This window comes from Seriola lalandi, unplaced genomic scaffold (genome assembly GCF_002814215.2).
Source record: "Seriola lalandi dorsalis isolate HSWRI2012SDOR001 ecotype SW California unplaced genomic scaffold, Sedor1 jcf7180002053772, whole genome shotgun sequence".
In the NCBI taxonomy this organism is placed as follows: domain Eukaryota; kingdom Metazoa; phylum Chordata; class Actinopteri; order Carangiformes; family Carangidae; genus Seriola; species Seriola lalandi.
Genome location: NW_019524325.1, coordinates 308,326 through 321,676, shown reverse-complemented (window position 1 = coordinate 321,676; position 13,351 = coordinate 308,326). Strand labels below are relative to the sequence as shown.

General features: G+C 42.8%; 1 protein-coding gene across 4 annotated transcripts in view; it reads left to right on the top strand.

The window, feature by feature from the left end:
• Window positions 1–4,926: 4,926 nt before the first annotated feature.
• The window catches only part of nkain4 (sodium/potassium transporting ATPase interacting 4), a 46,808-nt gene continuing 38,383 nt past the window's right edge, over window positions 4,927–13,351 (top strand). For 2 of the 4 annotated variants that reach the window (XM_023401828.2, XM_087172799.1), the window contains exon 1: window positions 4,930–5,258. In XM_023401828.2, coding sequence (XP_023257596.1) covers window positions 5,205–5,258 — 54 coding nt within the window. In that variant the 5' untranslated portion in view covers window positions 4,930–5,204. Of the gene's footprint in view, window positions 5,259–13,351 lie in introns of all 4 variants that reach the window. The other 2 variants (XM_087172798.1, XM_023401827.2) reach the window with 2 other exon arrangements.

Genomic DNA, 13,351 nt, shown 5'->3' with positions numbered 1-13,351 from the left:
TTTCTCATCTGGCTCCATCAGCTCTCGGTTAGGCAGCACCATGTGACTGAAACCACTGTGAAGACAGACGCAATAACGAATTTAGTTTCCGGTAGAGGCTTTCAAAATAAAACGTCTATTAAAGAATGAAAAGCACAATTACTCTCGTTTGGCCAAAAGAGTCTGGAAAGAAATGAAATAAAGAATTAAACCTCAATAACAGCAAGCTAAAATTAGGCACAGCCCAAAATAGCAAATGAGTAAACACAGTAGAAAAAAAAGAGGTTTACTGAGCTTCATTCTTATTTCCGTTAATGCCATTGTATTGCCCATTACAATGGACCAAGAGCAATTTGAAATACTTGCATACGCAACTGAGAAAAACTTAAACTGTATTATTTGTGTTAAATTAATTCAGTAAACATCACTCTTTCAGCTTTCAGGAAAAGGCTAAAACTGATAAGGATACAATTCAAACTTCAAAATAAATATTAATTTGTTCTGATACTGATGTGTTGCACAATGTTTATATGTATATAATCACATAATAATATCATATTAAATAATTAAAACGATTTTCAGTGCAATGAAGTGTGTCTCTGTTAGCTACAGTCAGTGTTGTGCAAGCTAAATGTATGCTAACCTTACAGCCAAGCCAGTATGAAACAGCAACAAGTGGAAGAAAGGGTTTGTACAGCAAAACATGGTTTAAAATACTGAGGAAATTTGGCTTCAATCAGCATTTAGCATGACAGAAGACTCAGTGGCATGATAGGCTGGCAGAGCAGAACGACCAGGCCAAGCTACAAATTGGAAGTTAATTGGTGGTGACGTTGAAATCATGCGACCGCGGTGGAGTTCGTCGGTAGCCTAATAGTAGCGTTTCGCTTCTGGCCATTGTATCAAGGTTTCAAAAATCATAAAAGTCCCATTCATCTGTAGAGTACCGTGCTAAACAAAACGTGTAAGTATCATTTCATTCAGTTTTGCTTGTTGCAGATCTTATTTTTTGCAGTAAACCAGAAGCCAATGGAAACAACTCATTGGCTTTTTGATAACTTACAGTTTAGGAATGGCAATATCTGAATGTGCACTTTAAAAAATGCATATGCCCTAATTTACTTACTTATTTACTACTTTAGAAACATTCTCTTTCACATATTAGACTATTTGAGAGATGTTGACTATTTGAGGAGATTTTCTGGCCTATATATTTAGCCTACATATTATACAGACTGCACAAGATATATTCTTGGTTAAGTCTTTATCTTTTGGCAGATACAAAGCCAATAGCACACGCTTAAAAAAAAAAGAAAAAATGATTGATATATTAAACACATTGTTTGGAGAGTCAGGCTACTTAGCAAGTGATTGACACATGAAACTCATATCTGCCCTAACCTCCCTCATCTGGTTTAATTTCTTGCTCCGCTTGCACTGCTCTTATTTCCTGCCCAAATTTCTAGGCCATAGACTCAACTGTATGAAATAAAGTAAAAAAGAGTGCCCTTCACTGAATGCAGTTTCACAGTTGTACCACAGGCTATATTTATAGTAAGGGAGCGTCCAACTAATGAGATGCTTTCATTTTGAAGGAAACTTACCTAATTTCCTGCACTGTCCCGGCTTGTGTCTGGCTTGATGCACCTGTGAAGGCACCCTTTCAATTAAAACCGACCTCACAGAGGAGCGCCTTCAAGCGGCCAGTGTTAAAATAACACCAACTGCTCAAAAATGATTCTGGGGACCAGTATTTCTCCACCAAAGCATAATCCCATTATAAATTATTGACATGCTCCTCATAATAGCCTCTGTATTTATTCTTCAAGTCTGGAACTTTCTTCATGGCAAAAAAAAGGGAGAAAAATCAGATGAGACTCTGCCTCCAAGGGCACATGCATAATCTTAAACTTTTATGAGCTTGAGCCTAAATAAAGAAAGCATTCATATGCTTGTCGGACAGCGAGTGGTAGCTGTAATTTGCAGCCATGTGGGCTAGTTTGTGTTGATAAATGTACTGTAGAGCTGAAGGGAACAGCTCATTTTGCTGATGATTTAAAGTTAGGTTATGGTGTATCATTTGTCACAGACATAGGTGTTGCATGGTTGCACTAGTGCAAAGTATCCTGTATTGTTTTTGTTACCCACAGTAGCTGCCCAGGTGACACACAGTACTACAGCCTGATTAATGCCATCATTTGTAAGGCTGCGGTAAGCAACCTACTCTTGAACCACAATAATTTGGGGAGTCATTCAGGCTGTTGTAAGTATGAGAAAGGCTGGAATCTGTTTTGCTCTCAGGTCTCAATCAGCATCAGAAATAATGAACTGACTGTTAGATAATAGTGAAAAAGACTTCTCTTGTGTGTGTGGCTGCATGAAGAATTTTCACTGGTGTGTTTGAGCGCCAAATGTGTGAGAAGAGAAAGAGAGAAAGAAAGAAATAGTGGGGAACTAGAAGTGACAGCCTAAGACGCTTTCAAAGAGAGAAAAGCCTTGTCCTTTTGAGGTCTTTTTTTCTATTGTTGTCCACTGTGAGCCAGACTCTTGGGTCTCCTCCACAATGCAGGTCCCCTCAGAGCAGCGCACCACTGGCTGTCCTGTCACTTCACGTTAGTGTCTTTGTGGAGAACAGCAGCCCCTGAGGGCCTGGACACACTTGTCATGAAAGAAGTGTTCTGGACACACATGCACACCCACATACACACAGAGTGGGTCGATAAGGAGGTGTTGGGCAAAATGGGCAAAAATGGGAACACGAGGAGAACCTCCATCAAAGCTTCTAATAGAACTATAACAGTGACCTTATTTCAGCTTTAGCTCTACTCTCTCCCAGCTACCCACCAACCCAAATACACACACACACACACAGACATTTTTATGGCACACATTCAAAAAACATGTTCTCATAAGAAATGCAGTTTTGAATGAGTGAGCTTCATGCATGCAAGAAGTGCAGGACAGTCACTAATGTATTCTACTAGTAGCTCTGCCACTTCCTGGCTTGATGTGTAACAGTAAAACATGACAGCCATTACAAATTGGTTAATACCACTGTGCACGCGCACACACACACACACGCACACACACACACACAGACACACGCAGGCACACACACACACACACACACACTCTCAAAATGTTTCTACATTTAATAATGTGTTAGACCCGCTGATGTGCCCACCTTTATAAAGTCACATTGTGTAGCCAAGCTTTGTTTATACCCACAGAACTTAATTGTCAGAGTTTACAAAATGTTTACAAAAACAGGACCTATAGCAATTATAAATATATTGTTGTGAATTTGTTGTGAAATGTGTATAGACCAGCAGAACAAACATAATCAACGGTTATGCATGAAAATTGTTTCCTAACCTTTAAACAAAAAAAGGCTATATAGTATTGTCAAAAAAATTGGGTAAACTATAGTCTGTTTTTAAGTAGCAATATATCTACAAGTCCTCAAAAGGTAAAGGTTTTTGTTTTACAAATACTCAACAGGATGCACCACCTGACTGTGCACAGATTACAAAGTATGTGACTATGAATTGCCACTCTGAGAAGAAACATGCCAAAAATGAAATGACAGAAATAGGCTTATAACAATATATTAACCATTAAACCTAGACAGATGCAAGTGCACTGTGTTTGCATGGGCTACTAGTGTGATGCTCAAGCTTCAAACGGATCACGATTTTTTCCGTTTATGAGGCCTCATGATGAAAGAAATGCTTTTTTTTTTCTTTTTCAAAAAGGTACCCAATTCGTGGCTGCTCACCGGCTTCCATAAATACCCCGAGGTTATTTTTGGCGATGGGAGGAGGAGCTCCTTCTGGGCTCGGCTGCACGCAGGTGGGCAAGGCGGCGTGGGACGGCGGAGAAGAGAGGAAACGAGCGGCATAGGCTACTTTAAAGGGGCAGAGCGGAGGAGTGTGTGATGAAATGAGATGTGAAGTGTTCCCTCAGTAAGCCGGGAGACGCGTAAAACATTTATCAAGCTGGTGGTGAGGAGAGAGGAGAGACCTGCCTCCATACTCTCCGAGAGAGGAGGAGGAGGAGGAGGGTGACTGAGAGAGTTGCTTTTAAGATCTTTTCTATTATAAATCATACCGAGCAGTGGCTACCCAGAAGGCAAATGGAGATCCAAACAAAAGGTCTATGTGGAGAAAGGGAGGCAGGGCAAGGAGGATTTGGAGAGAAGATGGGAGGTTCGAGGTAGAGAAGGTGTGAAAAAAAAAACTTGGCATAAAATAGTTTAAAAAAAATAATATTTAAACCAGCAAAGTGCCTTAGTGAAATGTGTTTTACAGGAGAGACCAACATAGAGGGGCACCTGTAAGAATTTTAATTGGCCTGCTTTAATAATTCGCTACAGTATCAACTATGTAACCACATACATTTGGAAAATCACACAACTAAAGGCTTGGCTTCCATTTTGAATAGTGACCCTGCAGCCCGCCGCGATAATGTGCGATGAAGTGCTTTTTTTGAAACTTGCCAGAGTGTGTCTCATCAAACAGTCACAAGATGGCGCCTTTTCTCCACCAGCAGCAGCAAGCTAGTAGCGGCTAATTTAACCCGTTGCCCCTCCTCAGCACACTCACAAGATAATCATTCGGCGGTATCTGAAAATGAGACTTTGACATTTATTGTAAAAACACACAAGTATTCAAATATTTAACACCCCTCAACAAATATCTGCTCAAAATTGGCTTTTTCACTTAATATGTAAATCTAATTGGTACACGAATTTTAATTGGCTTAATGTATTTGGTCACCATGACAATAAATTGATTGTCCCTGTTAAAACATTTTGAATTAACAAGCACACAAGTTCTTGCCTGCCACCCAACAGCCATCTTCCAGGAACCGTGCAGTTGACGCCCTCGGTCAGACATCCCAGCCCCCGGTTGACTACCCCACCACCACCACCACCACCACCACCTCCCACCCCTCCTCCTCCTTTTACACACCGGCTCGCAACCATCTACCCAGCCAGTCACCTCAAGTGCGACCGTCCGGCTGCAGCTCAGGCAAGCAAACAGACCCAGACCAACCAGAGCGATCCTGCCGCGGGTTTTTGAGAGAGACGCCGGAGCAGAGGAGGAGAATGGGACGCCGGTGCCTGGATCAGGACTGAGTCTGGTCGGCACATTCAGAGCTCCTCCGACCCGTTTCCAAGTCCTTTTCTCCCGACTCAGAGTCACGTTTTCACCGCTGACACAATGGGCTGCTGCAGCGGACGATGCACTCTCATCTTTATTTGCACTTTACAGTTGGTGAGTTGACCCACACTTCTCTACTTGTTGTTTTGCAAGTTGTAAGAATGCGGGGAAAAAAGCCTTAATGTTACCATGATGTTCTCAGAATGATACTTTACAATCAAATGTCTGTTTTAATTGAGCAGTAGTCTGCCATATTCAGCTGAAGGCTGAGTGTCACATGTTTTAAACTGCTTGGACATGTTATAGAAATATCAGTACATCCTAAAAGTTCTATAACTCACTATGAGTACCAGACGCTCCATACAAACAAATTTCCATGTTTCCACACATCCCTCACTTATGTGGATATCTGCTGAAATTGTGTTTGTGTTTGTTATTTCATACCAGCAATGTTGTGTATTTCGTTGCTTGATTCATGGGGAAATGTGACAGAAAACATTTGGAAGTCAGTCTAACAGCCTCAAGTAGTGGCACAGGGATGGACAGGAGGCTTATTGGGGGTAACTAATGCTGTGTGATGAAAGTGCATCAGCAAATTTATGGATTTGCTCTTATATGAATATTGTAATGGTGACCTATTATTTACTCAAGCATCACCCAAAGTCACCATCACATAAGAGGCATCAGCTATTCGCTCAAAGCCTGTGTCTGTAATTCAGATTAATATTCTGAGTTGCTGTTGCTTCATGATGGGAAACATCTAAGATGTCTGCTAAAAAAATGCGGTTCTTCTCTGATCTTAACATTTGAGGAATTTGCTCATCAACTACTCAAACCTGCTGTGTCTTGGGAACTGTTGATCCACAAAAAAACAGTGCTGAGGCTTACAGCTTGTCGGAGCATTTCAGTTTCTGATCAGTGAAGTGTGGGGCTGTGACATTTTACTGCTGGTAACTGTGCAGTCTCAGATGATGCTTCCCATTGAGTCACAGGCCAGCTTGCTTTTGCTATAAGTGTAGAGTTTATTTGACGGGGTGTGACAATGTTATTTATGATGGTATTAAAAACTGAGCTTGCTCACACCATAAGCCCCAGAGAAAATGCCACTTTTAAAAGCTAAGGGAGCAATAACATCTTCCCCAGACAAAGAGTCAAACAGGGAAAGTTCTGATATATTGTAACATGCATGAGGGGATCCAGAAACAAAGAGAAATGGAAGAGAAGACAAAGGGAAAGCATGTGATGGGAAGTGACAGTTGATATCAGCCATGGACGTCTTGACAAAGAAACCCATCGGCTGCCACTTGCTGAGTAAAAATGCTGTTTTCTTTCATAGCGTTGTATTCCCCATCAAACCAAAATTTCTATATCGCTCTACAGGTTTCCTGCTGCTGTTTGAGTCGGCACATGCTGTCTCAAGTTTATACGCTTAGAAGTATAAGAAGCTGTTCATCTAGAATTGAAACGAACCACTGCCCGAGTTGAAATGCTTTCTCAGAGGAAAAAGATTAGGACTAGTGTTTGTTGCAGTTCTCTCTTCCTGTCATTTGAATGAATTCTTACCGCCTCCGGCCTTAGTTTCCCGCTGCTCTTTTCCCACTTCATCTTCAAAAATTAATAGAGAGCTGGTGTGTATTTGTGTGTAACACTTTGTGTGTATCTTTCAGGTTTCAGCTCTGTAAATGTGTAAGATAGTAAGGAATAGAAAACTCAGAAGTCTATATGGTTTAGGTCACAATGGACTTATTATTGCTGCCTTATTAAATTTGCAACGTGCTCTCTGATGACAAACTCAAACACACACACAAACACAGAGGGCTATGAAACCACCTTGAGGGACACACCTGTTTTTCCTTTCCAGACTTTGGACCTTTTTGCCTCATTAGAGAGAAGGAGGTCGACCATTTGTTAAGAGGTTTATAAAGCTGTCAGCGGGCTGCCTAAAAAGTCCCTGAAGACTGCAGGAAACAGCTTTATTTTCCCCTGGCACTATTTCTGGATGACCTGACACTTCCTGTCTGCCGAAACACACACACACAAACACACACACTCATACCCATACACACCTGCACACGTCTGATGAGTTTAACCTGCAAAGAGGGGTTGCGTTAAACCCTGCAAGACCTTTCGAAAGGTCATCAGGTTGTAGGTGTGTGCGTTTATGCGTGCATGTGTTCCCATGAATATACATGTGCGCATGTGTGTGGAGCAGCACAAGGGGCCCCCGCTCTCCCCTGGCTGAAACCTATGCATTGACAATGAGCCAGGTTATTCCCAGTCCATTACAGGGTAAAACTACCATTAACAAAACAACATGACCTGCTCCTCAGATGTAAAAATAGCCCTTGTGAACCGCTGTGTGAGCTAATTAGCCAGGCAGAGTGCTTTGATCAAACCTCTTTTGGCATCTCGGCCATCCCCTAATTGAATTGTGGTGCGCTTTCCTCATCAACAGGCCGAGCGGTGGGACTCATCTCTCTGGGACAGAAGGCAACAGATAATGAGCCTGTATTGATCGAAACGCCTCGGTTCCCTCTTCCCCCTGCTGCCTAACTATTCCAGACAGTAGGGCTGGATGGTTGTCAGAACCCCGATCAGCCCCAGAGAATGGCGAGTGTTGGCAGGAAGCCCTGTCTGTCTAATGATTTGTTAGTACTTCAAGACACAAGCGAGTTCATTTTTTGCCTTCAACGGTTGGTCGTTTGAAGTGTTGACCTAAAGCTGACCTCGTGTGGAAGCGATTCAGTTGCTCAGATACGGGACCCAGTCCAGACATATTGTGAATGTCAGTGACCGGCCATGAGGAGGGACGTGGTCCTGAATAGAGCTGATGGTTAATGCGGCTCTGTGGACAGTAGGTGATTGATGCAGGAGGCCTCTTCGTTGGTCATGGTGGTCTTTCAGGAAAGGGCAGACGGGCAGACACACACACACACACACACACACACACATAATCACACTGAGCAAGGGTAATGAGCTCAGAACTGAACATTGACCCTGAAAATGGCTTGCCCTAACTGCACCAGCACCACTGACGGATGCGACCTCACAGAGACACAGACACTATTTCATCCGTCTCTCTTCACACACACAGACACACCCACAGACACAGCTGCGCATTCTGTGAGTTATGGATTAGTAGGTATAGCGCAGAGTAAAGATTATGGCCTTTGGGGGAAGTTCAGCTCTGTGGGCCTCTGACAAGATGTGAGAAATGAACGAAGGAGTTGGATGAGGTTTTTTTTGATCGCAGGCAAAGAGAAGAAAAAGTCCGTGTTGTCAGAGTGAGGGGTTTGACTTGTGCCATTGTGGGACAAAGGGATGTCAACTTGGTGACCCCTGGTACAGAGATCTCCAAGTTTTACCTCATCTTCACCCTCAAAACTAACTGTCAGACTTATCCACAGGCACTGTTCGAGTGTGTGTGTGTGTGTGTGTGTGTGTGTGTGTGTGTAATATCTTGCATCATCTCTCTGCTCTTTTGATGACATAGCTAGAGAATATACTAACTTTGTAGTGTAGGCTTCAGAGAGGAAGACAGGGTTCAACCAAAGTGCTTCCAAGAAAGTTTTAGTGGATAGGCAGAGCGCTTCATCCTGAAGAGTGTTATCTCTAAAGGCGCGACATTATCCCTTGGCAGGCATCACGTCATCTCCCACACATTACAAAGGATTTAGGCTGTTTTTCCACCGCTAACTCTAACTCTAACTCGTTTGCCTTATGGAGGTGCTAACATTTAAATTTCCTGGTGAATATTCATGAGCTTAGAGATACTGGATGTCTATCAACATCCTGTCTCTCCCACCTCACCAGTCTACACGTGTACTTACAGACACACACACACATTGCACACAAGGTTTTGGCCCACAGCTTTGACATTAATGCATCACACCGCTGTGATTAAGAGTAATTACTCCGACTGGGGCAAATTGCATGGCAGTAAAACATTGTATGCTATCAGGCCTGCAGACATGGGTGTGAGAGTTACTGCTGTTGTATAATCCTGCCAGTTTCAGAGGTGATGTATCAAAACCTGGTAACTACTGAAATATGGAAGCTGTTCCTGGCAAGAGCTAGAAGATTTCAATTTTACCACTTACAGATGCTGCAAACATCTGTTTAGAGTAACTTGTTCAGTGGGTGCTTTGTTGATTGTATGTATGTGTGAGCGTGGAGTCTCGTGTGATCAGTGATAATGAACTGTATTTCCTTGGCACTGCCAGGTTGATGGAAGAGATAGGCCAGCAGGAATAAAGTGGATGGTCACAGCTCTTTTATCTCTCTGTTTCTTTCCCTTCCTCTCCGCCTCTCTGGGCCTGCTATTAAGTTTTCATAAAGCCTCTCTGGACTGTGATTCATATCATTGCGAGCAGAAACACATTTTTTTTTTCACTATTTGCTTTGGCTTGCACAGATGGCGGCAGAATAAGATAGCATCCCTGTCTGAATTATCCATGCAGAAACAAAATGCGGTGTCTGTGTGTGTTAGACACAGCTTGCTGTGCAGAGATGGGCTCCCCATAAACTAGGTGTATTCACCAAATGCCAACAGATGCCAACAGCAATGTCTTTTTTTGGCCTCTTAGTCAATTTCTTATTTGGGAACACAAATTTAAACGGAGCTGTAGCAGTGTGTGCTTGCGGTTTTCAAGACAATTATCACTATGAACATGCAGATTGGACTGGGGTTTATCAAAGCAACAAAGTCAGTGACTTTCTTTTTTACTAGGCATGTTCTTATTTTGTAGAATTTACCAACATCCTTCTTCATCATTACCATCATTACTAACCTAAACTAGGTGAGTACCACCAAAGCCTACATTTACTGCAGTCTGCAAATAAATCCCCAGTCTAGTCTAAGTAAGGATTTAATGGGAAATAATGTTGAATCGATACTAGCCCTTTTTACGTCCTAGATTGGAAGCCACATGTATTAGTTCAGGTCCCCAAGGCACTGTCTCGCCAGTCTGCACAAGCATGTTGGTAAGCCTGCTAAAGCCTGCTGGCTGAAATGGTTCAGCAGCTTAGAACATGGAAGGGCACAATCGGTGAAAGAAATGGTGTTAGTCATGAGGACGTAGTTGGATGTATTCATTGCAAGTTGCTATTTAGGCAATTAAAACAACAGGATCATTGATTAAAAGCTGTTCAGTTTAATGGTGAAAAGCAGTCAACCACTGCCAAAAAGTGTTGTCTGCAAGACTCAGCTCTTTAGGGCAACATATAAAATCAGCTTTCATGACCAGCAAACCAGTTTAGACTCTACTTTTTGAAATAAAATACATCTTTTAGTATGCCATGGCTTTTTAAAAGAGGGTTCATGTGGTGTGCTATTTGTTTTCTTTCAAGAGATGTTGTGAAAGTAGATGGAGTTAGAGGGCAGAAGGTTCTGACAGTAAGTGATCATGGGCCACAGAAGCTCCAGTAGTTCATGTAATTTCAGAAATGAAGGCCTTAACCCCATCTCACATTGTCTCTGGCCCATATTTTTTCTCTCTCTGAAGGTCACGCAGGTCGCCATAATTAGCTTATAGTATGTGTGTGAGTGCTGTGCTTGTGTTGTCAGATGGACCCCCGGTGTTACATGCTGATTGTGGTCTTGAACTAGATGTGTTGATTGCAATACCTGAACAGCCCTCATCCATGGAAGAGTGGACCCTGACAGGTCCTGTCTGCAAGTACGAGCCCCATCTCAAAGAAAAGAAAAGATGATTAAATAACAGCCGTGTGTGTGTGTGTGTGTGTGTGTGTGTGTGTGTGTGTGTGTGTGTGGTAGGTCATGAGGCAAGGTGACTGCATAATAAATTCACACTCAAAGCTCAGAGTTTTGGAGCTCCCCCCAGTGTGTCGTCATCTCACCTGAGAGCCTAATGCATGATGAGAAGCACCGCTTGAATGTGTAATGAATGTTCACGATCCGCCCGTAACGTGTATCCTTCGTTAAAACACAACAAGGCTTTGTGTTTTCTCCCTTGCTCATTTTCTGTTTACCCCCGCCCCAATCCTCTTCCCCATTTCTCCCCCTGCTGGGATCCCAGGTTGGAATATGTTTGAATTATTGATCACCTTCTGATTCATCAGCGAGGCCAGAGCCACTGGAGATTTGGGAGAGATGCAGATAGAAAGGTGGAGAGAAAGAGACAGAGAAAAGGGGGGATGGGTGGTGGTTTCGACCTCTCACTCTGGGCCAATTATGAGCATGACCCTAGAGACCTGACATCTCTATGTTTAGCCCCCCCCCCCCCCCCCCCCCCCTTTCTTTCCATCTTCCCTCCCTCTTTCTGATGCACTGTTACCACGGAAACCTTTATGTACACAATAAGATTCTGAAGAGCCCGCAGGAAATAAAAACCCACCTGTCAAAAGGAAAACATGGGAATGTATGATGCAAATCTGAGCTAGCGTGCTGAGGAGACGACCTCAGGGCGTTGGGCTCAGTGCACATCCTGCTCTCAGGACAACTGTCACTCTAAAGATAGCTCCACTTGCGTATATAGCCTTTAACTTCACCACAGAAACGACCCACCCAAAATGCAACGTAACAACCAGTCAGATGCAGCTGAGCGGTTTGCTTGCAGGCAACTTTATCTATACTTTTGTCTTAGGTTCCTTTTTTTTTTTTTAACAGAGATTAAAACAGCATGGTGTTATGCTAATTGAGAAGAGGTGGTGACTTGCTGTTGTTTCTCAACCTTCCCTGGATTTTGGAGTCACTGCCCTTGCTGTGCGCATGTTGGTTTATAATAATATGTATGTTCCTGGAAAAACCATCTCCTCTTTGCCCCTGGTGGCCCCTTTTTACAACTGCTCACCGTTTTAATGTCTTCAATTTAACAGACCATTAATTATGTGGTTACAGCGAAAACCTTGGGCTGGCATATTCCAGTGTGTGCGCATGCATCCATCCATGCACAGGATTGTGTGAGTGTGTCCGTGTGTGTTCCACATCAGTGACACTGCAATAGCTATAATGGAGATAAAACTAGAACTATTTGCAAGCCCATTTCTTTCTTTCCATTCCAGCGGTTCCAGTGTTGTCATTTGTTATAGTGTGGCATCGTATAAATTGCTTTGGGAGCACCACAGCTGGGATGACTATCTTGACAGATCACACTCAGTTGAATGGCTGCAAAGCATATTCATCTCACTCAAATCCCCCTACTACGATTTGGCATTCAGTCCTTGTTTTACAAGCGGCTGATGACTTCACAATGTTTTTGCTCTAATTGTGTCGTGTGATCAAACGGTCGGACAACAGGGATGCACGCAGCATAACTTACTCTACTGGTGGATGAAAGATTAGGAGTGATGGTATTATGATGAAAAGAGCAACATTACTGACTCAATTATGGGAAGCAGAGCTGGAGGGTACTATCTGCTGACAGCTGTTTGCCGTTCTTGACTGTGTATTCTTGATGAGAATTTCCTCTGTCGCAGTGAAATTGCCTACTTGTTAATTGGGGCGAAACCTAAACAGCTTTTTGTTAGATCTGAGACATGGAGAGACGGACAGGGAGAGAGGATTGGCTGGTTTAAGCTGCTCTCGTTTCGTCACTTTTCTTCCATGCTATCCATTGTTGGTGCGTTTGGTTTTTATCCATCGCTGTATTCTTGTCCTGCTTTCTTCTGCCAGCTCCTGTGAGAAGATAAAGTATCTTGTGTGTGTGCGCGCGTGTGTTCTTTTGTGTCTCTGTATTTGTAGATGAGCATTTGATAGCGCTACCTGATACACTTTGATCACAAGTGTCTGTGTGTGATGCAGTCTGCTGTCTCATCTCTCATTTTCCATGTGACACCCACACAACAAACAGCGAGTTTGGAGCCACAAGAAAAGGAGACAAAACCTCACAAGTGACATTAATCCCCTGGGCTGAGGCTGAAATCATAACATGCAGTGCTGCTGAATTCCTCTTCAAGTAGATGCAGCAAAGTCTAAATTAGCCTCTAATAATCCAAACATTGCTGCCACCTTTGCAGATAAACTTAAAAGAAATGTTTGGCTGACGGCAAAATGGAGGAAGAGAGATAAAGGGAGGAAGAGAGACGGAGCAAAATAAGCGTTTTACAAGAGATACCAGACATGTGAGGAAGGATGTTTGCTGTCACACTGTATGAATTTGGGTCATATCTCAGTGAACCTTGCTTCATCATCAAGTAGTTTGTTGATTGATATATATATATATATATATATATATATATATATATAT